This window comes from Gastrolobium bilobum, unplaced genomic scaffold (genome assembly GCF_033153095.1).
Source record: "Gastrolobium bilobum isolate Gb01-03AN ecotype WA unplaced genomic scaffold, APGP_CSIRO_Gbil_v1 utg2122, whole genome shotgun sequence".
NCBI classification, from domain to species: Eukaryota; Viridiplantae; Streptophyta; class Magnoliopsida; order Fabales; family Fabaceae; genus Gastrolobium; species Gastrolobium bilobum.
This window is the reverse complement of record NW_026897715.1, coordinates 1-27,741: the sequence shown is the minus strand read 5'-3', so window position 1 is coordinate 27,741 and position 27,741 is coordinate 1. Positions and strand designations below refer to the sequence as shown.

Genomic DNA, 27,741 nt, shown 5'->3' with positions numbered 1-27,741 from the left:
GAATTTACAAGGATGAATATAAATCTCAAGGGTTGACTCGTGTTATAAACTTATAATATGAGCCAAGGATGGATGAATTGTCAAAAAAGTGTACGTTCAAATCCTAAATAAAACTTTTGGGACGTGCAGACTGCAAACTCTTTTCACTCGGGTGCTAAACGAGTCAAGGGCTTTTAACTCGGCTCGTGAAGGCCTGAACTTACATGTCTAAAATTAATTGTTGACACCAGATTTGAATTTGTATAAAAGCTCGTTTAATAAAAAAACCTCAGGCTCCAATTCAAAAACTCGACCTTAGAGCCTTTCAAGCCGGCCTAGTATATTATTTTTTTTATTTTATATTTTTTATATTATTTGTAATAACCCTCTCTTTTTCCTTAATTCATTTCATCCTGTAAAAAGAACACTCACTAAACCCATAAAACATACCATGAAGAGTGAAGGCGTACTTTTAAGTCTCAATTAACAGAAAATTAATCCAGAAATACTTTCATCGTATAATAAATGAATAAATAAATGAAGTTGAAATCTACTGATTTATAAAATGCAATGGTGGGGAAAGGTGACCTGACAGAGGGTTTAAGTTGCATTGTACAAAACATTTAATTAATTTTTTTTTAGCAGAACCTATACCGCTGATTCATATGTGTAAATGGTGTAATCGACCACACTTCGTAGGATAAGGGTTTGTTGTTCTTTTCGTTTGTGGGCAAAATGGTTTTTTTTAAAAATAAAAATAGAACCAAACAAACCTCAAACCTTTCTACAACTTAGAAGCTAAAATAATACGTGATCGGAAATTAGAGCATTCATAATACAAACAAATTCAAATCAAGACTTGACCTATAATATAGGAACATTCATAGATTTGATAGAAGTACCATAATGAGATAGACTATCTATCCCAACCTGATGGCCTTCGTCTTTCTTTCGGTTTAGAACTGCAGCAAAAGAAAATCAAAAACTTCATCAGCAACCAAATTATTTAACCATTAAGATACGTATGTAGCAAGTTCAGCTAAGAAAAATAACCTGTTTGTGCTCTTCTGACCAGGATTTCCTCCAGAACTTTGGCTTGTGGAATTTACTGCTGATGTAGCAGGATTGGATGAAGCAGTATATTGGTGAGTATTTATATCCCCACCAATTGATCCACCAGATACAAAGCCAGGGAGTGCTGGTCTCTTATTGGCAGCCATGCTCGTATTGTTACTGAATCCTTGATTCTGAGAGTTTGATGAAGCAGCAACGAAGTTGCTCTTAAATTGTGACATCATTCCTGTTCGTAGAGAATTTGCAGTGGAAGATCGACTTGAAACTTGGTTAGATGAAGCGTTATTTGACTCTGGATTATATCCAATGCCCAAGCCAAAATCTACTCCACGCACACCTCGGCCACCTCCGCCGCCGCCGCTGCCACCTCCTCCTCTAGCTCTGCCTTTTCTACCACCTGCACAACACATGTTCAGAGATAGATCCTCCAATCAAGCAATTGCCAATATCAGGATTCTACTGCTAAAGCATAAAAATACGACCAATGACAAGTGCATAAACTGGTGTGTTACAGCAAAATCAGATCTCCTTTTTTTATTATCATTGTTTTGCTCACCAAATTTATTATTTTACAGGCACAATAATGCTAGTGAGCTAGTCACATCTCATACCTCCTTTTCTTGCATCACGTTTCGACCTGAATCTCCCATCCTATTGAATTCCAAGATAAACATCATTAAATAATATCAAGACACATACGAGATATCTAAACCTTTTAGCATCATCTTAAAATATGAAAAAGGCAAGATTTTAGGAGCAGAAAACAACAAAATAAGGAAAATAAACGTATTAATAAAAGACAAAAGCATCTCCACGATAAACTCTTTTTATTATTAGTGCACCAACCCTACAGATGTAATAAGCTAAATGGTTGTGAGAACTAATCCATTCCTTTGATGACAGAAGGCTTAGAACAGAAGGCTTTTCCGGATTGACAACGTGAGTAGCTGAAATGAACAAGCCAAGATGACAAGGGCAACAAAATACCAATTTCATTCTCTTCCGGGCAACTATTATTTCCTTCAACCAATCAAGCAGTCAACCATTATTTTATACTCCCAAAACAATTTGTCCTTCCATACTCTTACCAAACTGTTCATTCCAATATATTTTCCTATCTGTATACTTCCATGACCTTAATTTCATATTCAACTGCTCAACACCAACCAAGCCTATGAACCATTTCACATTTCAAAAAGAGCAATTCAGTGATTTTAAAACCATAAAAAAAAAAAAGATGCGCTATTCTCAAACAGTCAAACCTAAGAAAACTAATGATATTATGGATATGGAATTTTTATCAAAAGTATGTAGTTTTGATGTTCTTAGCCTCTTAAAAACCTACCTCAGCCAGCATTAATACCATTACTTTAACTCTGCTAAGTAAAATGTACTAATTATTAATTGATTCTTAGCATGTAAATAGCATTATTATATTAAAGCTTACAGTGAACCAACAAGACCTACAAGAATATCATAATAAAGGGATGAATAGGATATTCTGCAAAACCTACAATCACATGAACTAACAATAATTCCACAGATAGTAGAGTCTACAAGCTTGAAATGAGTTGTATAAACATCAATATATGTTGATGAAACAAGAATATACTATAACGGGCATTTTTACCTTCATAGCAAGATCCATCAACTCTATGGACACATTCTGACCAGCAGCAACTAAGCTATTAACCAATTCACCAGCAAATCGTGCTTCTTTCTGAGTTATAAGAGTGTATGCAACCCCATCCTTGTCACCAGCACGGCCTGTTCTTCCAATGCGATGGACATGCATGTCCATATCTTTTGCAATATCGAAATTCACCACTGACTTGATTGACTTGATGTCAAGACCTCGAGCAGCAACATCAGTGGCAATAAGCACATGGTAGATGCCAGATTTAAACTTCTGCAAAATATCCATACGGGAAGCTTGATCTTTATCGCCATGCAAGGCAGCAACTTTAAAGCCTCTCTGAGCCAATTGCGAATCAATTTCATCCACAGTGGCCTTCTTGGAAGCAAATACGAGGGCATCACCTTGATCAATCATTTCAGGCAGCTTCTCCAGAAGCCACGGCAATTTCTCAGAATCAGAAGGAATTACGTGAACAACTTGAGTAATATCTTCATTTGCCATCCCCACCTCCCCAACTGTTACTCTAATAGGATCAGTAAGGATTTCCCTGGCCAACTTTTCAACTTTCCGAGGCATTGTTGCAGAGAAGAGTAAAGTTTGGCGGTCTGGCCTAATCTGACCAACAATGGACCTTACTTGTGGCTCAAATCCAAGATCAAACATCCGGTCAGCCTCATCAAGAACCAGGTAAGTTGCTCTCATCATTGTCAAAGCCTTCATTTTTAGCATGTCTATCAATCTGCCGGGGGTAGCAACAACTATCTCACAGCCTGCCTTGAGTTCTTTGAACTGATCAAGTTTTGACATTCCACCATAGACAGCAGAGACACGAATACCATACGATTTTGCAAATTTCTTGGACTCCAGATATATCTGATGTGCTAATTCTCTAGTAGGTGCACATATCACTCCTATAGGACCCTCCTCCTTCTGGAGTTCAGGCTGATCCATGATATGCACGATCATTGGAAGCACAAAAGCAGCAGTTTTACCGGAACCAGTTTTTGCTATACCAATGATATCTCTACCAGAAAGCACAACCGGTAAAGCTTGGCATTGTATAGACGTGGGCTTCTCATAACCTTGTTTTTTTATAGCATTCATAATTTGTGGAGAGAACCCACAATCCTCAAATGTCTTTATTGGCTTAGGAACATCAAAACCCGATACACGAATAGCCAAACTATTCCGGTATTCAGTTACATCTTGCTCACTCATACCTGAAGTAAAAAAAGAAAAAAAACATAGGCGCCAGATGTTCAATCTCAGTTAACTCAAAACTTAATGACATTAAAATAAAAAAAGTAGCTAAGGACTCACACTTGTGCAAATAGAGTTTGTTCCAAACAGAACTGTCATGAACGAGTTTATGCAGTTGAATTACCTGATGTTGAAGGGGTCTCCTCATAAAAATCCTTATTAAAGGGTTCATAATCAATGGAACTGTGATCCAAAGGAAGTATGGGCTCAATTTTCCTCTTGTCAATAACAATAGGGTTATCATCAGAATCATACTCTATTAAACCAGCGTCCACAGCCTTGGCAGCAGCATAAACCTCCTCGTCAGAATCATACCCAGCATGCAGCGCCTCCGAAGCCAGCGTCAACCCTAGGTCCTTTTTCGCCCTCAGAAAGCTCTCCATCGGATCGTCCTCCTCGTCATCTCTGTACTTGTCCTCGGCCTTCTCCTTCGGCTTCGGAGGCGGCGGCGCCTTCATCTCCTCGTGAATCCCTTCCATGAACGCATCCAGGGGATCGATTTCTTCGTCGTCGTTACCGTCCTTCTTGTCGCCGCCATTGTCGTTGTTCTCTTCCTCCCTGGGACCATCGTTGTCGTCGTAATCGATGTTGTCGAGGTCAGTATCTTCGTAATTGTCATGGCCGTGCCGCGACGAGGGAGGAACGTAGAGTCGCTGAGGAGCTTGAGATCGCTCGAAGCTATAGGTTGATTGGCGGTTTATGCCAAACCCTTCGAATCCGAACTTCCTCTTCGACATGTCTGGCGATTGGTTTTGTAGTAAAACACAACGAGAGCAAGAGACAACCCTAACTGAGCTTGCGCGAAGTTGAGAGGGTGGTGTAAGAAAAGTGAAATAACGGAATTTAGGGTTATCGGTTTAGTAAAACAGGGGTGACGGAGTCACGGAGCTATGGTCTACGGCTAAGGGAATTTGGCGCTTCCGCGTGTGGAACGTTGCGTTGCAACCAGCAATTTTGCACCCAACCGTGGTCGATGCCTGGTTAAAGGAAGGAGATGATGACGACGGATCTAGAGTTGGGTGGGCGGGTCCCGAACCATATGAGAAAGCCCATTAAGCTGGCCCATCTCAAGGGATTGTATTTGCCAAATTGACGGGGGGGATTTCTGGTTTCCCCACCTATAAAAAAGGGTATAAAAAGGGGTTTATTAATCTCATCTTACATGAGATAGTACTTTTATGTAAGTGACATAAATATGTAGAGTCTATAATGTAAAAAAACAAAAAAAAAACACGAAATTCTATAAGTATATGACATAAGATAATTTTATTATGCAATATAAGGCTATTATTTCCCTTATAAAAACTAGGGAAGTTTGCAGTGTATCAGTCCGGATTCTATTGATTTTGAAATAAAAATTATTTAATTTAATTTTTTTTGTTTGATTATTTAATCATCTATTTAATTTGATTTTTTTTTAAATTTAATTCAGTCCAATTTAATTTTATTCAATTTTGATTGCATTGATTTTTAATTTTTATCTCTAGCTATATTGAAATAAAATCATACAAATTTACAAACCACCGAAAAATAAATTTAAGTTTTCAAACTATAAGTCTTTTTTTTTTTTGATAACATCAAACTATAAGTCTTAGAACTTGTGAAGAGTTAAAATAGATTAATAAATAATAAAAAACTAATGCAAGATAGTTTGCTTCAATAATATCTAATATTTAAAGTCTACAAAATAACAAGATTCCAAGCCACCATCTTTCAAAAATAATAAATACATAATACATTGGATCGGTTTGAATTGGATCAGTTTTCATCAACTAAACCGAAAACTGATTCAATCCAATTAAAATATGCTATTTTTTTCAATTTTCTATTATTTCCGTTATCAATTTTTCAGTTTGATTACCGTGGTTTGAATTGATTTAGATCAATTGATGAATATCCTTCGTCAAAACGTTAACACAGTCTAACTCCTCTCCCTCGACTGTGATATCAGGTTTGGGTATAAATTTTGGAAAAAGTGATTTTGTGTTACAATTTTTTGACGTATTTATCAATTATAAATTATTTTTGCAAACAACCGAATCATGTCTTGGTTAACTTTTTCCAAACACTAGTTGGGATGGTCATCAATTCATGTAATGAAAATATATAATTCATTTTAAAATTTTAATCTCCTTTTTTTCTGGAGATACAGGAAAAAACAAAAACAACTAACTAATAGTTATATTTCTAGGCCAAGAGATGGCCTGAAAATCATTTTTCAACTTCTGCAAATAATCAGGAAGGGTTATTGAAGATCAAAGTATCTCAACTATAGAGATGAGCTTGGGTAGCAAACCAATCAGCCACACTCTTTCATTCTCTATAGGTCTGAGTGATTTTAACTTCACAAATCATATGGAGGAGGCAGTGAATTTGTAGCACCAGATTCGAGAGGGGATGATAAGGGGATATCCATCCTCGATGAACTTCTAAATCACCTTCCAAGTGAATCTTTTTGTATCCAAGATTCTAGGCCATCTCCAAGCTAATAAGCATACCCCAAAGCTCAGCCATGGTAGATATTCCAATACCAAGATTTTTAGAAAAATCCATAATCCAGTTGCCAGAAGCATCTCTCAAGACACCTCCATAGCCTGTTCGAGCACCACCATTGCTACAAGAACCGCCGGTGTTCACTTTAATCTAGCCAACTTCTAAGAATTTCCAGAAAATAAGGGCATGCTCCATGGGTTTAGGATGTAGACCAGCTTTGCAAAGAAGCATTTGAGCATCAAGAAATTTTTGTTTGAGACTTTGAGCACTCCCAACAAGAGTCTCCACAGCAGGATGAGTATTATCAAACACCAATTCATTTTTGCCTGCCCAAAGTTTCCAACAAACAACACCAAACAAAAGGGGCCAGTTTTGATCCATAAACAAGGGTGGGGAATGAGACAAATTATGAAAAATCCAATCAAGAGAAAGTTAATAGAGAAGAAATGAAACCATTTTACAAGGAGGGATAAAAGATTTCCAAACCTCCTTGGAGACTGACCATGTGGAGGCCAACTTTCACACTCATTAAGGCATCTAGGACAGATATCAATGTCAGACATGCGTCTTAGATAACGTCTCTGATTGGTGAGCAAATTTTCTCCTTTAAGGAGACAAATAAAATTTCAATCTCCTTTATTAACAAAATGGTATGGTCTTTTACTTTTAAGTGTGGAATATACCTTTTTATCTTCTAAATATGCAACTCACTTCTACTTGCGTCACTCGTTGCTGCTATTGGATTGTGATGTATTTTATGTTATTTTTTATTTTCTCGTATTTTTATTTAATCTTGTAACATGAAAAAAATTGAGTAAATAATAGATTAATAGACTTAAAAAACAATTCAAAAAGTCATTTAAGAAAGAAAATAAAAAATAAGATATAAACAAGTTGAGTTGAAACTTCATAGTTTCAAACAAGTCAAATTTAGATATCTAATTTTGACTCATTTAAATCATTTTTTTAAAAGTCGATTCGTAGCTTTGCATCCTTGTTTTGGAGGTTAAGACTTTCTCAAGGATTAATTAATTATAATTATGTCTGGACCAACAATTAAGACTTACGATAATAGGAAAACAAACAATTTATATATGTGCAAATATTTAAAATCTTACACTATTTATTATTAGTCCTTCACCAATTTACATTTAATGAATATTATTATTAAATATTAATAACTAATTAATTAATATAATTCAATAAATTATGATCATATTATTTATATGGGGAGAGATATTTTGACTCTGGTTTAAGATTTAAAAGTATTATTTTCCATTTTAATAATGAATTTTCGTCCCTCTAATGATTATAGTTTATTGAGTTATATCAATTAATTAAATATTAACTTTAAAAAATGACAACATTTAAATGAACGAAAATTAATAGTTAAAATAGAAAGTAAGTCTTCTAAGTTTTACACTAGAATCAAAATATCTCTCCCTTATTTATGTCTATATTCAACTGTTGTTATAATTTTTTAATAAATATAAATAGACATATTCAACCTATGTCAACTTACAAATCTAAAATTGTGGAGAACCAGATCAGGAGTGTTATATCAATAACAATGTGATGGTATATATTTATACCATAAATTCAATCAAACTCCACCTAACTATGGATTGAATGGAGAAAAAAAGAAAAGAAAAGCACACACAAATTACATAAACTCAACTAAAGCCAACACAATGCATTAGACCCTTCTATTATTGGGAGCGCATATGATTTTCCAATTCCAAAACTCACACAAGCAAACCTAATGCACAAAGTCTAAGTAAGCGGTTTCCTGCGAACGGGTATCTGGCAAACACAGTACCGACACCACACTGGGTCCAGTGTCCACTCCACGATTTTCCTTCGCTTTTGTGCTGTCAAGTCATACCCATTATCCCTACCCTGCAACTGCAACACACCCGAAAATAAACTAACAAAAGTCAGGTCTATCCATCATCCCCTATACCTCAACCCTCATGACCCATGAGGCTCTCTTACCGTTAGTTTGTTCTTTTCCGTTAAAGGTGCACGTTGGGTCCCGCATTTAAAGCACGCCGACGTCTCTGCACCCGCACGCAACGGAAACCAGAACAGAAAATAAACGCCGAAAACCAACCCTTCGTACCCAAATTATTTTATATTAAATAATAAATAAATAAATAGCAGAAAAAAAAACCCGCTTCTATGGCAATGCCTCACTGAGGCTGCAGCCAAGGCAACAACGACATCTCCGTTCTCCCTCTCCACTCGCAATCACGGCTCTCCGATTTGACTCAGCTATGGCGAGCTTGACTCGGAGCTCACTATCTCAACCCGAAACTTTCTCCTTGATGAAAGTTCCGGGTTTGGATCCACCTTCATTTTCAGTTACTAGCGGTCCTTGCTCTTAGTGCAGCTTCTGCTATCTCTCGCCGTTGATTTCATCTAAATCCTCTAGATCTGAACCGTTCGTTGCAATCAACGACATCGGTCATGCCAATCGGTAATAATAGGTTTTCGGCTGCTCCTTCTTCATTTAATTTATGTTCAATTTTTTAATTTTGTATGTGAGACAATGGAATCCGAGCTTTATTTTGAGTCACATGGTCGGTTACTTTGGTTGGGAAATGCTGTTACTATTCAGAGTTACTATTTAGAGTCTCACGAGTGTTGTCATTTCCTCTAGGGAAATGCTGCTCAAACAACAAGAGGCGCTGTTGCATTTCAACGGAGTTTCGATTTTCTGTCTTTAAAAAATTAAAGGAAAATGCAGTAGGGAGAGTATATAAACTGTTTAAATTTGTGCTTAATGGTCTTAGAGCTTGTTCTGTAGTTAATCTTCTAAAATTTGTTAATATGGTATACCGATGTTGTCCAATTTAGACAGTAGCACTCGACTTTAGCTCCGATTGAATAATACGAAGAAAACCAATTATTAGAACTTCTGTTTTTGGTCATGTAATAACCTGTTCAGACTTTGAAATACAATACTGATATTTATTAAATTTTTTTGAAAAAAAATATATTATTGTACGGCTTTGCTTATTGGCACTTGAGAAGCAATCATAATACTTAGAGCTCAGGCTATGTTATTCAAAAGTAATAACTTTTTTTTACATTTTAGAGTTTTGTCAAGCATCCTTAATAGTTGGTTTTGGCTTTTTACTGATAATGCAGGTATATTGAAAAAGGTTCAAGGCATGTTGCTGAAAGGGATGCTTATGTTATCTTGCCTGGTATTTATCACTGAGTCTTCAGCTAGATCACTTTTGAACTCTGTTGTTGTACGTGATCTACCACTACCAGCAAATCTCCATGTTTCTCGTGGTGCACCAATGGCGGCACTGTCACCATCCAATCCCCCTTCCTATGGTCATTTCATAAGTACTGATCAACCCCCTGCAAGTTCACATTTACCCATACCATTCAAGAAGAGGGGCGAATTGAAACCTCCAATTTCTGGCCGTAAAGGTATTTCTCCAATGTATTCTACTGCAGCTGCAGTCCCTTCTGCTTTGGCTCAGCCACCGTTGTCCCCTTATTCTTCCAGTAAGTCAATACTTTTTTTTTCCCCTTATAAATCATAACTTTTTATTTCTAACGTTTTTGTAACATTCTTTTCATAGCAAGCTCACCACAGAAAATTGGCACGTCCTGTTGTAAATAGCTGCTTAATTTTGAATATTAAACATTGCCGTGTCCTTCATGATATTTGTGAGCTTTGGGACCTGCAGCTGATAATGACATGGTTGCTTATTTTTATTATGCCAGATTGTTGTAAACAAGACATGGTGTTGAAACGAGACAGTAAGAGTTGCCACTGTGTGTATCCCATAAAGCTAGATCTTCTTCTTCTGAATGTATCTCAAAATCCTAATTGGAATGTTTTTCTTGATGAATTAGCTACACAGCTTGGGTTGCAAAGTAACCAGATTGAACTGATAAACTTTTATGTACTCAGCTTATCAACATTAAATATATCGATGGATATTACTCCACATAAAGGCATCAGTTTCTCTGCCAATGATGCATCTAAAATAAAATCTTCGCTTTTAATGCATAAGGTTCAACTTAACCCTGGATTAGTGGGTGAATACAAACTTCTCAGTATAACGTGGTTTGAACCTCCACCTCCTGCTCAAGGTAAGTCTGGGCCTTTTTACCTCTAAAATATGTCATTACTAATCATGATGCATTGATATGCTTGATTTTGAAACTAATGGAGAGATGAATATTGTACGTAGATGTATAGTGTTTATTTGCACTTAGTTTTGGAACATTTGTAATGTATATAAATCTTACTGTTACAGCTTTTACTTAATTGCTAGTATACAGCTTTGCCTAAAAATAAAAAATAAAAAATCACTCCCCGTTAAACCCGACTAGCGAGTGTGGGGTGGAGGAAATCCTCGTACGCAGCCTTACCCTTGCATAATTGCAAAGAGGCTGTTTCCTGGATTCGAACGCATGACCTTTCAGTCATGAAGGAACAGTTTTACCACTGCTCCGGTTCGCCCCCTTACAGCTTTGTCTATATTCATCTCAATTTGTTTGTATTTCATGCTTCCTGCTGTAGTGTTAAGGAGAAGATAAAGTTTTCTTAGGCTGAAGGGATCTATTTTTTACTCATGGCATCTGATAGCTGTATATTTAAATTCTTCATAGATTTTGTATTTTACCAACAAACAGCAGATATTGCTGATGCTTATGAAAGTATTTTTGTTTCTTGGTTGACTGTTAGTGTTAAATATTAATTTGAATAGTGGTTTCTATGTTAGTTAAGATGTACTATCTATCATAAAATTAGTTATGCACGTTAGGTGTCTCTCACTCTCTCTGTATTTGTGGGTTTCATATGTGATTTTAATTTTTAATATTACATACACTTAAGGCCTTGGTGTTTTAAGTAATACAATGCCAGATGCTTTTCTACTGTTATTGAATTCAAAAAACAACAAACAAGTGCCTTTGTGGGGGTTGATAAAGGGGTTAAAAATGAATAACTATGTGTCATAGTTATTACAATCTGTCATAACATTAGTAAAGATCTACTATCTTGCATAACATTAGTTATGCACATTAGCTGTCTGTATTTGTGGGTTTACATATGTGATTTTAATTTTTAATATTACATACACTTAAGGCCTTGATGTTTAAGTAATACAAAGCCAGATGCTTTTCTACTGTTATTAAATTCAAAAAATAACAAACAAGTGCCTTTGTGGGGTTTGATAAAGGGGTTAAAAATGAATAACTATGCGTTTATTTGTATTAACATATCTTTGTATGTTAATGCAGCTCCCACTTTAGCTGCATGGCCTGTGAAAGCTCCTATGTATCATTCACCTACAGCTACATCGTCGAGTTTTTCAAATACGGGAAGGAATTCAAATTTGTTTCTTATTCTTGGAATTGCTACTGGCACACTCTTCATTGCTATTGTATCTGTGCTTTTATTCTGTTTATGTGTGTTGGTACCGAAGACAAAAACACCTCCCATAGAAACTGGTAAATTTCTCTAATTGTAGTTCTGTTTATGTGTGTGTGTTTGTGTATATATATTATATTTGATTCCCATAACAACCTAGTGCCACCTTTTTATAATTTGGATATTATAGTGTCAGTAAATACAAAGTATAAACAACATGGAGGCAAATTGATCCATTTAAAGGAAAAACTGTGATGTGTTATGAGGAAAAGGAAGAGAGAGAGAGAGAGAGAGTTGTCTGGGATGGAGCAAATTCCACTGCAGTGCTATAATTGTTTGGCACAACTGATCAAGTGGGGTTCTTAAATTAATCTTTAGAAAAAATTTCTGGAGTTGAATATGGACGTTTGAGTGTATTGTGAATTGGGATCATGAAACTTGTTTAGTATACAAATCTATCCTGCTGAATCAGGAATATAAAATTGAAGTTGTTGACTCCCTGCTTGATGAAAAATCGGAGCTATAATTGTTTGGCACAGGTGATCAATAAGGGTATAATTGTTTGGCACAAGTGATCAAGAAGGGTTAATAAATCAATCTTCAGATCTTTCTTTTTGGAGTTGAATATGGATGTTTATGAATGTATTGTGAATTGGGATCGTGAAACTTGTGTAGTATAGAATTCTATCCTGCTGAATCAAGAATATAAAATTGAAATTGTTGACCCCTGCTTCTTGAAAAATCAGGGCTGTAATTGTTTGGGACAAGTGATCAAGAAGGGTCTTGAGGACCGTTTTTTGGAGTTGAATATGGATGATTATGAGTGTATTGTGAATTGGGATCATGAGAGTTGAATGTGGATGTTTATTAGTATACAATTTTATCATTCTGAATCAGGAATAGAAAATTGAAATTATAATAACTCGTTTTTGTTGAAAAATTGAAGGTTGCCAGTTATAATTCTGTTTGAAGCAAAATAGTTTTATTTTCATTTTTAATTTTTTTAAACTCTGTTAAGAAACTTAATTCTGCTTAGGCTTTCATGCAAGCATCAATTTACTTTTTAAACAATAAGAGGTAGAATGTAAGATCATATGCATGTGAGATTCAACATGTGTTATATTTATGAAGAAATGACGTGCCAGATGTTGATGAAATAAATAGAAACTAATGATGCTCCTATCTGTAGCATTGATATTAGTAGTAGTAGTGGTTTTAGATGTGGTGCTGTTTTTCATTTTATTTTAAAATACATTTCCATTATCTTGTGTGATTTTATATTGTATTCTAGTCTCTGCTACTAATTTTTTCTCTAATTCTTGCAGAAAAGCCTAGGACAGAAAGTGTAGTTTCAGCTGTAGGTTCTCTTCCCCACCCAACCACCAGTACACGATTTATTGCTTATGAAGAACTTAAAGAAGCGACAAACAATTTTGAACCTGCAAGCATACTTGGAGAAGGAGGGTTTGGTAGGGTTTTTAAAGGTGTCTTAAATGATGGTACTTCTGTAGCAATTAAAAGGCTTACAAATGGAGGGCAACAGGGTGACAAAGAGTTTTTGGTTGAGGTTGAGATGCTTAGTAGGTTGCACCATCGTAACCTTGTGAAACTAGTGGGATACTATAGTAATCGTGACTCATCACAAAATCTACTTTGCTATGAACTTGTCCCTAATGGAAGTTTGGAAGCCTGGCTTCATGGTAATGTAATTTTTCAAATCATGGGTTCAACTTTAATTTTGAACTTTACATATTCTTTTTCCGTTCTATTATTGTACTTTTTATAGTTTTTCAAAAAGTGTTTTATGCCTGTATTGAAGTTTGGTGGCCTGGCTTCATGGTAATGTAATTTTTCAAATCATGGGTTCAACTTTAATTTTGAACTTTACATATTCTTTTTTCGTTCTATTATTGTACTTTGTATAGTTTTTTCAAAACGTGTTTTATGCCTGTATTGAAGTTAGCCTTTACCTATCCCAGGTCCCTTGGGAATAAATTGTCCTTTGGATTGGGACACCAGAATGAAGATTGCACTTGATGCAGCAAGAGGACTTTCATACCTGCATGAAGACTCACAGCCCTGTGTAATACATAGAGACTTCAAGGCATCCAACATATTGCTTGAGAACAACTTTCATGCTAAGGTTGCAGATTTTGGACTTGCTAAGCAGGCACCTGAAGGCAATTGTAATTATTTGTCTACTCGTGTCATGGGCACATTTGGGTTAGTCTTGGTGCATTCTTTCTTAGACTTGTTATTTCCATAAAATATAGATTTAAAATGACATGAAACTTTTATGTAGGTATGTAGCTCCTGAGTATGCCATGACTGGACACCTACTTGTTAAAAGTGATGTTTATAGCTATGGGGTTGTCTTGCTGGAACTGCTTACTGGAAGGAAACCTGTGGATATGTCACAATCAACTGGACAAGAGAACCTTGCTACTTGGGTTAGTTCCATACCTTGCCAGCCAACGTTATTCTTTTCAAGTTCATGAAGTTCAATTTATCTTCCCATTCTCTATTTTTTACATTGGGTGGACAGTAAGTTTATTATTCCTTTCAGGCTAGGCCAATCCTTAGAGATAAGGACCGGTTGGACGAGATTGCTGATCCAAGACTTGGGGGAAAGTATCCAAAGGAAGATTTTGTACGAGTTTGCACAATTGCTGCAGCCTGTGTTGCTCCTGAAGCAAGCCAACGACCCACAATGGGCGAAGTAGTACAATCACTTAAGATGGTGCAGCGCATCACAGAATATCAAGATTCTGTGTTAGCCTCATCCAATACACGGGCCAACCTGAGACAGTCCTCTAGCACTTTTGAGTTTGATGGAACATCTTCGATGTTCTCTTCAGGTCATTACTCCGGTCTAAGTGGCTTTGACAATGACAACATTTCTAGGACGGTGATTTACTCTGAAGATCTTCATGAAGGACGATAAATACGAGAAAACTCAAGCCATACATGAAACAAAAGTTTTTAACCTCATCATTTTGAGCACTTTCAATCCTACAGCTCAAGGTTGAACCATGAGCCGTGGAATTTTCCAAATTGATTGAAGCTTTTTGTTTGTTAGTTGTGGTGATTGGGAGGATGATTTGGTTGTGATAAGTAATAGTTAGTTTAGTTAGCAGATTAGTTAGTTAAAGATGAGTTGGGTGATATACCATATGTAAATAGAACAAAATTAGCCAAATGGCTTACTAGTCGATTGAATGACATCGGTCATCATGAGTTTTATTTATCTTTGGGTGCTTTTTGGTTTGCTGAAAAGTGAAGGACAGTGCAGTGCAATAATACTTGTTTCTTGTTTGATTTAAAAAATGGTCATGGAACACAATAAAATTAGAAACGAAATACATAAAAAAAGTTTATTCCAAATGAGTGAAAAAAAAGGGTGATAGGTTCTGATAAGCTCGTTAGTCTATTGCAAATTTTATTACTTAAAAAGAATCACCCAAAACCATTACAGTTTTATTGATAAAATTGACGTTGTCATAATTTTTCCTTTTCAGTTGATAAAAAATATTTATTTCTTTTAAATTAGTTAGTTATAAATTTTTAGAAATTAAATCCGTGCTATATACGGTGAAAGCTAGCTATTCGTGAAGCCAGCACGCGAAACCGCAACAGAGTGACTCGAAGGTAGTCCACCATAAAGGGAAATAACTCGATATTTTTTTTTTCATATTTGGAAAAAATTTCATCAATTTTGGAAAAAAATGTATCGAGTTGGGTACATCTCATGCACCAAAATTTTGTTCCCCGCAAAGGTGAGGAAAAATGACCCAAATGCCACTAATCCAATTTATCAAAGTCTAGTTTCTACATGGAAACGTAAGTGTAACACCCTCCCTTGTATGCATCCAAGAGAGTTGTTTGCTAAGCGGAATTAGAGTTCGTTCGTCATATTTTAAATACTGAAAAATCATTTTGATGTTGCTAATTAAAACTTGTAATTGAAATCAGTTTCCTTCCAAAGATCAGAGTGTACTTTCAAAATTTCTTAACTTATGAAAATATTAATTTTTCTAGCATACGTTGTTGTCTTGTAAAATTTGTATCAAATCAAATTCAACGATTCAAAAAAAATATTCCATATAATCTAAAAAGAGCACGTCTGGAGCTTCACGTGCATATAAAATAATAGTAATTCGGAGTTCGTTTGCCCCTCGAAACATAACTCGCAAAGTGCTCGCGAAACTGTTTAAAAATCCGCACTTAGTAAAACATCGGAAATTATTTTCGCAAAACGTTTCTAGAATTTGTTGCCAAAATACTTGCTGATCATAAAAGTCTTAACACAGCAATAAAATCATAATCCAACAGTAATCCAAACTACTCAAATTAATACAGTCATCCATCAAATAAACAGCCACATCAATTGTCCAAACAGCAGCACATAACAGCAGATATCCATATAATCATGTCTTCCTATGCTCTTCCGTTCTCCTGCCATTTTGTAAAAATAGCAGCCCCAAAGGGGTGAGAAAAATTCCAGTAGTGTGATAGCAAAACCAATAATTCAACAATATTAAACTAGGCACAAAATTATAAACAGTCACATCAACATTTCATTTTCCGTTAACATATCATATTGCGTATATAACGCCATCATTACGCTCATAGCACCTTCGTGCGCGTACTAACATATCATTAGTGCGTATATAACGCCATCATTACGCTCATAGCACCGTCGTGCGCGTACATACACAGTGGATATTCCATAATGGCTCCCTCAAAGGTGAATTCCAACTGTGGCCTATGCGGACGGAAGCCAAGTGTCCCATACCCTGGTACCATACCCTGGTACCGAAGGGATGCTTATATGATGCGTGCTCAATCGTATGCATACTTATATAAATATTCTGATCCATGAACAACATGAAATTCGTGCATGTATGCCATGATATGCTTCACACACAAACAAGAAACAAATGGATTATGAGGTGTATATGCATGACTAGATCATCATCATAATAGCATATCTTTCATGTACTTTCCGTACCAAGCTGCCACATAACAATTACTTCTCATTCATGATTTTCCATCTTGTCACATTCATAGGCAGCATACATGTAGCATATAACATCACATTAATCCAAGACACATGTGAGCAACAATTCACAATTCTATACGCTAGCTAATAGTCACATCAGGTAATACCACCAAACACTTACCTCACACATCATCAATTTAATTACCAGGCAGCAGCTAAACTGATCCAAAGTCTCACAAAGTATGCGCACCTATATATATATTCAAGTGCAATCCAATCAGAAAAACATTCTAGCTATTCATGTAAATTACCAATGACTTTCCAAGCTTAAGGGTTCATGTACCCGTTCGGCCACCATGGCTATTTTCCCAAAAATATTCTGATTTTAGTTTAAGTTTTACCAACGTTAAACAGCGAAGATTTCTAATGTTCCCAACCACGGCAGAATCGGGTTTTTATACACAATTCGCTCAAGCTATAATTCATATGATTTCTACTTCTTTACTAAAAAAGAAAGTGCGCAAGGTAGAGCCTATAAAGCATGTTGTCTACATAATTTAAATGGAACTTAGTACACATCTAGGCTCAAAACAGAATTGGTTCCAAGTATATAAAGACTCAAGACATTTGTTCGAAATTTAGTTTAACAAGACAAGGGTGTGTGAAGGGGGACCTAAACTCATACTGTATTTTAATTTAAATAAGACTTAGTTCACAATAAAATTTACCAAGTCAGAATTGGTTTTATCAAGACCAACTATCTTGAATAACTTATTTCAAAACTCCACTAATCCATGTATGGTGCGCTACAAAGGACCTAAGCATGCTGTCCAATTTATTTTTCTACCTAAAAGTTTAGGGGAACACCAAACTATCACCAAACAGCCCACCATTTAATTTTTAAGATCATTACCAAGTTTATTTTTTTTTATTATGCTTTCACTATGATCCAATGACATACATGGCAGAATCTAAAATATAAAATAGCTAAGAGTACCACTTCCTAAGCATGCCTTACTTTTTGAATAGAGAAAGGAAGAAGGGGTTTTGTGCCTACCTCTTGCAAGCATAAGAAAACCAAATGGAATAAGGAATAACACCACTGCCTTCCAAGCTCCACGAAACAGCAAGCTTCACACTTCTAAATAGTGACCGCGCACGCAAGAAGGAGGAGAGGAAAAATTAGCTTATGTTATTATTTACCTACAATGAACGTCTCCTTCAACCAAAAGAATGAGCAGCGAAACAGAGGCACACATTACCTTTTGGAATAAGGACGCACAACCAAGGGAATAGATGAGGGAACTTGTGTTTGAGACTTGGTAATTCCCCAAGAGGTTCCACGGTTCTTAAAATGAATGAGTAGGTGAGAACAAGATGCAGTTTGGTGGTTTCTCTTGGTATGTTTCTCACTGTTCTTTACGGTCAAGGAAGGGAGAATGATAATACAAGACTTTTGTGTTTCTTTGCTATATTTCCACTCACGGTTTAGGGAGGAAAAAAGGGATACAAATTCTGGTTTGATCTCCTTGCTAAATGTCTACGGCCTTAAGGATGTGAGGGTGGTGTATGGGTTTTTATTTTGAGTAAAAGGGTTAGCTTTCTTTTTCCTAGGGTACACACAAGAGATGAAGAGGAAATGGTTGGAATGTTGAATCATATTAACACCATACAGCTTTCTCTTTGTTTGCATTGGCTGCATGACTGATTAAAGCTAAAGGACTTAAGTGTTAGGACAAGAAATCAGATTGCTTTCTACACACTCAAGGCACATGCAAGGGTGATGGAAGATTGTGTTTGCCACATGGTACACATGCAATAGTTGAAGTGGATTTTAAGATATGGAATCAGATTTTTCTTCACCCTTAGTACATGAAATAACGCACAAGGAAGAGGTTTTAGGGCTGATTTAAAAACTTCAAAGGTCAGAATTCTCTTGACCTCACACTCTCTAATCCATGCGTCCAATAAGGTGACATGTAAGTGGCATTTCTGCCCATTTAAATGACATGCAAATTGACCTCCTATTCCATTATTGGCTGCATGTAGTAAGGCTGAATAGGTTCAACAAGGCATCAGAATTTTCTGCTCTTTTTTGTCTCTCCTAGGTGCACATGTATAGAGAGGGTAAGGATGGGTGAGGTTTTGCCATGTGGTACATTTTGGTCAATGGGGAAAGGGTCATGATTCTCTAAGGCTAAGTGGGGTTTAGGGAAGATGTAGGAAAAGCTTTGGGCTGAACTAAAACTCTTCCTAAGGCCCTAAGGGCTTCGGCCAACCCAAGAATTTGGGTTCAAAATATCTAAGTCCAATGGTTTTGCTACTTTATGAATCAGCCCAAAACTTATTAAGTTCCCTTGTCTTTTAAATATTATTAGACATCTTATATTTTACTATCAATTTATTACTATATTATTACTAAGAGTTTCAAATGCCTGAGACAAATACTCACTATGATTATTATTCAAATAATTCACCAAATTAATTTAATTCCATCCTAAGGAAATAACTATATAATTTCGAAAGCTAGGCATGCATGAATATATATTTTTTGAATTTAATATGTGCTTCCACGTTCCTCATCGCAATTATATATTTCTCCTAATTACGCGAGATGTTACAGTAAGGGATGGTAGAAACGTAAGGAATGGTAGAAACGTAAATCATAAAAATAATATATAAATTTAAAGTTTGACACTTCATCTGATAGTCCATTAGATCAAAAAAGATCAACAACTCTGATTTGTAAGCATGTGATATTATTGATAGGTATCAAAGGATCCTACCCCATATATATATATATATATATATAATCACAAAAGTAACTACTCAAAATTCAATAAACAATTTCATATTTAAAAAATATAATTCACATAACTATATAAAACATAAGTTCAAAAACACAAAAAGAGTTTCACAATCTTGCATGAGTTGACTGTCCTCTTCTCTTGCTCCCACAAAAAAGCTCTTTGAAAAAAAACATAATAGATTGATTCAAAATCCATCTCAAAAAGTTCTTTGAAAAAAAACATAACTCAAAATCCATCTTAGTTTGATACTCAAATTTTTTACCAGTGGTTTTACCCTCTTCTTTCTCTACAAAAGCGACTCTCCTAAGACCATTTTTTTCATTCCCATGACTGCAACTCGATACCTCTGATTAAGGAACACAAGCTCCTTACCGCTTATGTCATCAATGTTTGGTAGATGTTAAAGTTTTACCTTTGTCTCTACTCTTTTTTGGATATAAAGGAAATAAAAACAACTAGCTACGAATTAATCTGGTAACGAAACACCCGTACAGTCTCTAACCAACAGATTTCTACAACCTTGAGGAGGTTCATCATAAATTTGGACATCCCAATTCTGACCTACATTGTTGTTTTCAAGCCAGCCAGCAACTCAATTTCCCTCTCTCTATGAATATGAGAGATGTGGGGCGCTCCAAACCCTTCTCAGAAGGCTACTTATTCGATGTAAGGGTTCAGATTCACAACAACGAGAAAGAGATTTAGAAAAGATTTTGATATTCAACGGCTGTCTTTATTCATGGTTACAACACAACATTTAAATAATCAATTCCAAGAAATCCTAAAGGAAAGTTACAATATTTTATTTAAAAGAAGTAACTGCAACTAACTACCTATTTTTTAGCGTGTATTGGCCACGTCACATTTCAATTTATTTCTTCTTAACTCCATATAACCCAATATGTAGTCAGGAAAATCAGCGGGGCTCTTAATTTCTCTTTTGTGCTGTTTAGTAGTGTGATCACAACAGTAGAAGTAAAATCATTTTTTTTTTGTGAATAAAGAGGGGCACACCCCAAAAAATCAAAGACTAAGGGTGCGCATGACAACTTTCCCGGATTTTTTTTTTAATTTCTGTTCTCGGGAACAAAAATTGATAGAAAACTCGTTTGGTAAAATCGGTTTATTTTTTTGTTCCTGGGATGAATCAGATTAATTTTTGTGCTAGGGAACAGAAAAAAGAATTAGAAAGTTTCTGTTTTTTTTGTTCCCGGGCACAAAATGAGAAACACTTATATCTCTTAATCACTTTCCATCTTTACGATCACCACCACCACCACCACCACCATCCCAACACGACCACTGCCACCATCATCGCCGTCGCCGTCGTACCACTAGTGCTGTCGTGACCACCCCTACCCCCACCACCACGATGCCACCGCCACCATCACCACCATCTTCACCCATCACTACCACCATGCAATCATCATCACCACCACCACCACCATCATCGCAACCACTGCTGCCACCGCCATCACCATGCCACTGCAACCACCTCCATCGCCATCACTACCACCACCGCTACCATCACCAACCACCACTATCATTATTGCAGCCACCATCGACACCGTTGTCGCTGTCGCTGCCGCCACCAACCACCACCACCACTGTCACCTACCACCACCGCCATCGCCGCAGCCACTGCCACCACCACCATCTCCATGATGCCATCACTACTACCACCACCATGCCACCGCTACCATTATCGCAGCCACTGTTGTCACCGCCACCACCACTACAACCATCATAACGCCACCGCTACCATCACCACCACTGTCATTGTTGCAGCCACCATCGACACTGCCGCCGCCACCAACCACCACCACCATCTCCATGATGCAATCACAACCACCATCACCATGCCACCGCTACCATTGTCGCCGCCACCAATGTCACCAATTACCACTGTCGCAGCCACTGTTGTCACCTCCACCACCACTACCACCACCACAACGCCACCGCTACCATCACCACCACTGTCACCAACCACGACTATTATTGTTGCAGCCACAACCGACGCCGCCGTCGCCGCCACAACCAACCACCACCACCCCGCCACTACCACCACTGCCACCATCACTACCACCACCATTGTCCCCTACCACCACCTCCATCGTCGCAGCCACTGCCACCACCACCACCATCAACATGATACCATCACAACCACCACCACCATGCCACAGCTACCATTATCGCCGCCACCAATGCCACCAACCACCATTGTCGCAGCCACTGCCGTCACTTCCACCACCACCATCCCCACCACTACCACCGCCATCGCCGCAACCACTGTCATCACAACCAGCACCACTATCATCACCATGTCACTGCCACCACCGTCGTCGTCGCCACCACCGTCGTCGCCGCCACCACCACCATGCCACCCTCCGCCGCCACCGCCACCACAACCACACCATATGGAAAGAAAAGTGATGATCCAAAATTTGTTTATGTTTAATAGGAATTATTTTTTACTATATTATTTGTTGTGTTATCAAACGTAATTCTCATTCTCGGAATAAAGATTGAATATGTTATCAAACATATTTTTTTTTCTCAGAAACTGTTCCAAGCAACAGAAATAGAAAAGAATCGTTTCTTTTCAGAAACAGTGCTAGGAAATAGAATGGTTGTCATGCACACCCTAAGCAATCAGAGACAAAGAAACAGACTTGGAGACATCCCTTAACAGGAGCTCCTTAAGAGAAGGAGGAGGCCTAGAGAATTTAATAAAATTCTTATCTCCATCATTTGTGTAGGAAGCAATCCATTGAGCACATGAGTTGTTTTCCTGCTGATATAATTGCAATGCACAATCCAATCTTGTGCCATCCACTTACGAATCCGGTCTATAACATGAGGACTTCTAGAATTAGAATCATTGTTGTAAATGAGAGAAATAGCATTCATGGAATCACACTCTACTATAATCCTTATGAAACCTGAACTCCAAACAAATTCCAAACCCTTCAATACTCCCTATAACTCTGCATCCAAAGGATTACTACAACCAAGATTTTGTTTGAAACAATCAAGAAAACTACCATTGTGGTCTCTAACAAGGCCCCCACAACTAGCAGATTTTCTGATATAAGAATATGCCCCATCTGTATTGGCCTTTACCCACCCTTCTTCAGGATTTTGCCACCCCAAAATCATATCAGCTAGATTAATACCATTGTTCTTCTTCATTCTTCCTCTAGCTGCATATAGACTAGTGATACGAAATTATAGATGGCCATGAAATAATGACCGTCATCTATGGGAAAAAACCGACATTCCATATAATTATGAATAAAAATTAAGAATGAATATTTCATATTAAAGCTTTTTTTTTTGGTAAACATATTAAAGCTTTATATATTGGTTAAACAATACAAAATTTATACTTATCTCTCTATTTAATTAAATATTTAAAAAAATTATAAAGTAAAATCATAAAAAATTCACATTAAAAAAATATATTCTCATAAAAAAATACCACACCATCACAAATTTTAAGAAAATGTTTGATTTTATTTCTTCTCAATTAAAGTGGTTAAATTTGGGTTTTACCATCAAAAGAGACAATAAATAAATAAAGGAAAGAGTCAAAAAATGAATACTAGGAAAAAAGAGAGAAAAAGTTCAGAAAGGCATTGAAAACGACCATGGCCGACCACGACACTCAGATACCCGGCATCATCTTTCTTTTTGTTTTCATTTGAATTTTGTTGACTCAGCATTTGCAGTTTTAGCTTATGTATTTTTCCTCATAAATATGGCTTTTGAATGTTACATATTTCTTAGGATGTTGAAAATATGAAACACACAATAATATTGGAAGAGGGAATGTTTTTCAATTTTCATGTATTATTTCGGAACACAAATAAACCACTTATAAAGTAAGAAAATGAAAAACAAGTGAACTTAAGAGACACATTATGCTAATAAACTCAAATGACTCCACCATTAAGTTAACAGTAAAAAAACTAATCGAACAACTTCAAAACAACTTTATTACAGTAACCACGTGCCCGTCACATCAGACTTAAAAAAGACCATTAAACTTCGTAACTGTCTAACTGACACTGAGCGAATGAAACGACCCTTAACATTTTTGTTATCTGATCCTCGCCATTCATCAACTTGCTATTTGCACTATTTGTGTTCTTCATAGCTAACATTTCAGCTGCTATATATATATATATATCCCTCTAAAGACCAAAGCTTTCTTCACTTCTCAAAACAAGGTTTCTATCACTTCAGCCTTTCTCCTCCTCTGTTCTCTGTTTTCTGCTTTCTGTTCCTTTCCCCTGTTCTCTGTTTTTTTCCCCCCATTTTCCATGGCTCCTGTTAATAGCAACCTGAATTCCATGGCTCCTGTTTTTGAATTATCCGACGGAAAACTTACCGTCCAAGGCGTGTCATTGTTTTCTGAAGTCCCTGAAAATGTCTCCTTCAATCCTTTTTCCAATGTGTATCAATCAGGTTCTGATGCCCCACCTTCCCTCCTTGAGAGGACTCTTGCACTTTCTCATAAAGGTGGATTCCTTGGATTCTCCCAAAATGAGTCTTCTGATAGATTGATTAACTCTTTGGGTAGTTTCAGTGGTAAAGATTTTCTTAGTATTTTTAGATTCAAAACATGGTGGTCAACACAGTGGGTGGGAAACTCGGGTTCGGATTTACAAAAGGAAACCCAGTGGGTTCTTATTGACATGCCTCAGATAAAATCCTACGTAATAGTTATCCCTATTATTGAGGGTAGATTTAGGTCTGCTCTCCAAGCTGGCTCTGATGATGACCATGTCATGATTTGTGCCGAGAGTGGTTCCACTCATGTCAAAGCATCAAAGTTTGATGCGATTGCTTATATTCATATGTCAGACAACCCCTTCAGTTTGATGAAAGAGGCCTACGGTGCTCTCAGGGTTCATCTCAATTCCTTCCGACTATTGGAAGAGAAAACGCAACCAAACCTGGTTGATAAATTTGGCTGGTGCACCTGGAATTCCTTTTATTTAACTGTAGACCCTGTTGGGGTTTGGTATGGATTGAAGGGTTTTTCTGATGGTGGGGTGGTTCCGAGGTTTGTCATCATTGATGATGGGTGGCAAAGCATTAGTTTTGATGGTGAAGACACAACGGAAGACGCTAAAAATCTTGTGTCGGGTGGTGAACAAATGAATGCAAGGCTTCACAGGCTCGTCGAAGGTGATAAGTTCAAAAATTACCAAGCTGGCCTCCTCTTGGGTCCTGATGCTCCTTCTTTTGACCCAAAGAAGATCGAGGAATTAATAGCAAGGGGAACGGCGGTTGAGTGTTTGGAGAGAAAACGTGATGCTGCCATTAAATCTGGGAGTTCTGATGTGACCGAGATTAAGTCCAAGATTAAGGAGATCAAAGGAGAAATCAATGATCTATTTGGAGGAGAGCAACACAACGCTAAAAAAGGAGAATGTGGAAGTTCTTCCGGTAAAGAATTGGATTATGGGATGAAGGCTTTCACAAGGGACTTGAGGACTGAATTCAAAGGTTTGGATGACATTTATGTATGGCATGCACTCTGTGGTGCATGGGGTGGTGTGAGGCCAGGAGCAACCCACCTGAATTCCAAAATAGTTCCCTGCAAACTCTCCCCAGGCCTTGATGGGACAATGCACGATCTAGCTGTGGTAAACATCGTGAAAGGTTCAATCGGGCTTGTTCATCCTGATCAAGCTAATGACTTGTATGATTCCATGCACTCTCATCTTGCTAAATCTGGTGTTACAGGAGTCAAAGTGGACGTTATTCATGTTAGTATACTTTTCCTTTTTACATACTCTAGCTTTAGTGTCTGATTCAACTATAAGTACTTATTAACATTGGTGCACTCTTTTTTTTTCTATTGCAGACTCTTGAATATGTGTGCGATGAATATGGAGGCAGAGTCGAGCTTGCCAAGGCTTACTATGATGGGTTGACAAAGTCCATTGTTAAGAATTTTAATGGGAGTGGAATCATCGCTAGCATGCAGCAGTGCAATGACTTTTTCTTCCTCGGAACGAAGCAAGTTGCCATGGGAAGAGTTGGTAAGCACTAAGCAGTATACAGACAAAGGATACCATTTGCTAAATGAATTTCGTTGCTTTATTCATACATATGCAAGCCAAAAAAAAAAAAAAAAACCTGTATTTAACCAATGAAATTTGTTACAGGGGATGACTTTTGGATCCAAGATTCCAATGACCCAATGGGGGTGTTCTGGTTACAAGGGGTACACATGATTCACTGTTCCTACAACAGCTTGTGGATGGGGCAGATGATTCAGCCCGATTGGGACATGTTCCAATCGGACCATGTGTGTGCCCAATTTCATGCAGTTTCTAGGGCTATTTGTGGTGGTCCAATCTATTTGAGCGACAATGTAGGCTCTCATGACTTCGATCTGATTAAGAAGCTTGTGTTCCCTGATGGTACCGTACCCAAGTGCATCCATTTTCCCCTTCCTACAAGGGATGTTCTTTTCAAGAACCCTCTTTTTGACCAAAAACTGTTCTCAAAATTTGGAACTTCAATAAGGTATATATCTCATTGACATACATTTCAGTTGATTACTACTATATGTTGTCATCTAACAATAAATTTCTGCATTCAACAGTATGGAGGAGTTATTGGTGCTTTCAACTGTCAAGGGGCAGGTTGGGATCCAAAGAAAAAGAAGATCAGGGGTTTCCCTGAATGCAACAAGAAGTCAGTTTCTGGTGCAGTGCATGTGACTGAGGTTGAGTGGGACAAGAAGAACGAAGCAACCCATATGGGTGAGGCAGAGGAGTACATTGTGTATCTCAATCAGGCTGGGGAACTTCATTTGATGACCCCCAAGTCTGAACCAATACAATTTACCCTCCAATCTGTCAACTTCGAGCTCTACAGCTTTATGCCGGTCACTAAGTTCAATGGCAGCATCAAATTTGCACCAATTGGGCTAACAAGCATGTTCAACAGTGGAGGCACAATTCAAGATTTGGAATATGATGATACTGGTGCTAAGCTTAAGGTTAAAGGTGCCGGGAATTTCCTTGCTTATTCAAGTGAATCTCCTAAGATGTTAGAGTTGAATGGTTCTGAAGTCCATTTTAAGTGGTTGCGTGATGGAAAACTGACTCTCAACCTTCCTTGGATCGAAGAGGCTGGTGGAGTTTCTGATGTGGCCATTTTCTTCTAGATGTTTTCTTTTCTCATGGTTATCTTGTATATTGCGTGATTTGTTTTTGTTTTTAAAGAAACTGTTTCCTTTTACTATTGCATCTCATTTTTATTTTTTTTTGTAAATTGCTATTGCATCTCTTTGCATTTTACATCAATAAAACGTACATTTGTGGCTTACATAAAGGAGCAATTTATAGCGTAGTTTCCTCCCGTAAACTAGAAAATCATATTGTTCTCTTTGGTATCAAAAAATGTTTTCTGATGCATCTTTGTTGATGGACTATAAGATTCACCAAGCTTAATGGCAATGTTACTAATATTTGCAGATCAGTTAATAACGGGACTCTAGTCAAATTTTTTGCACTAACAATTAATTAAGTTAAAACTATGGTTTCATATCGCCATTATTTCCATTGATAGCCCTATTTAATAATAATAATTGAGTCCAGTGTACCGAATATTCAAGACAAGTAACCCGGAAAAAGACAGTTGCATCTTTAATTGCCAATTGTTGTGTACTTGTGTTGATAAGTTGTACGTGTTACGCTGAAATCTCAGATATAAGTGACACGCAAGTTGGAAAGAATTGAGGAAACATTATCTTCGTTAATTATCTTGGGCAACACCTGTGACCCAAATGGTTCTATGAATATTCAATCGTATTTTAGCATGCACGACAAGCGTTGAGACCCAAAAAAAAGAGAGAGTATATATGAAAATGAAACCAATTGAAAATTTGAAATACCAAAATATCAAAAAATTATCCGTTTCTTTGGTCGGTGTTAATTCTAAGGGTGTCTGCACTGCATTACTGCAACTTCCCGGAATAAAATATTTTTTTTTTAATTTCTCTTTGAAAATAGAAATATAAAAAAAAATATTATTTGTCAAAATTGATTTATTT

The 27,741-nt window shown here is 37.0% G+C and overlaps 2 protein-coding genes and 1 pseudogene across 2 annotated transcripts; 2 read left to right on the top strand and 1 right to left on the bottom strand.

The window, feature by feature from the left end:
* Positions 1-620: 620 nt before the first annotated feature.
* LOC133309422 (DEAD-box ATP-dependent RNA helicase 24) lies at positions 621-4,979 on the bottom strand. The gene is made up of 5 exons (XM_061510187.1): positions 4,077-4,979; positions 2,684-3,912; positions 1,665-1,704; positions 1,033-1,450; positions 621-941 (listed from the first exon to the last, which is right to left on the bottom strand). Exons 1-5 carry the CDS (start codon positions 4,687-4,689, stop codon positions 896-898), a joined length of 2,346 nt encoding a protein of 781 aa, XP_061366171.1. The 5' UTR covers positions 4,690-4,979; the 3' UTR covers positions 621-895.
* A 3,623-nt stretch (positions 4,980-8,602) lies between these two features.
* Positions 8,603-15,059, top strand: LOC133309457 (proline-rich receptor-like protein kinase PERK3). Its single transcript, XM_061510237.1, has 8 exons — positions 8,603-8,924; positions 9,599-9,970; positions 10,193-10,564; positions 11,720-11,929; positions 13,175-13,549; positions 13,829-14,072; positions 14,152-14,299; positions 14,416-15,059. Exons 1-8 carry the CDS (start codon positions 8,915-8,917, stop codon positions 14,791-14,793), a joined length of 2,109 nt encoding a protein of 702 aa, XP_061366221.1. The 5' UTR covers positions 8,603-8,914; the 3' UTR covers positions 14,794-15,059.
* Positions 15,060-23,986: 8,927 nt separating this feature from the next.
* LOC133309427 (stachyose synthase-like) lies at positions 23,987-26,853 on the top strand (annotated as a pseudogene).
* The last annotated feature ends 888 nt before the right edge of the window (positions 26,854-27,741 follow it).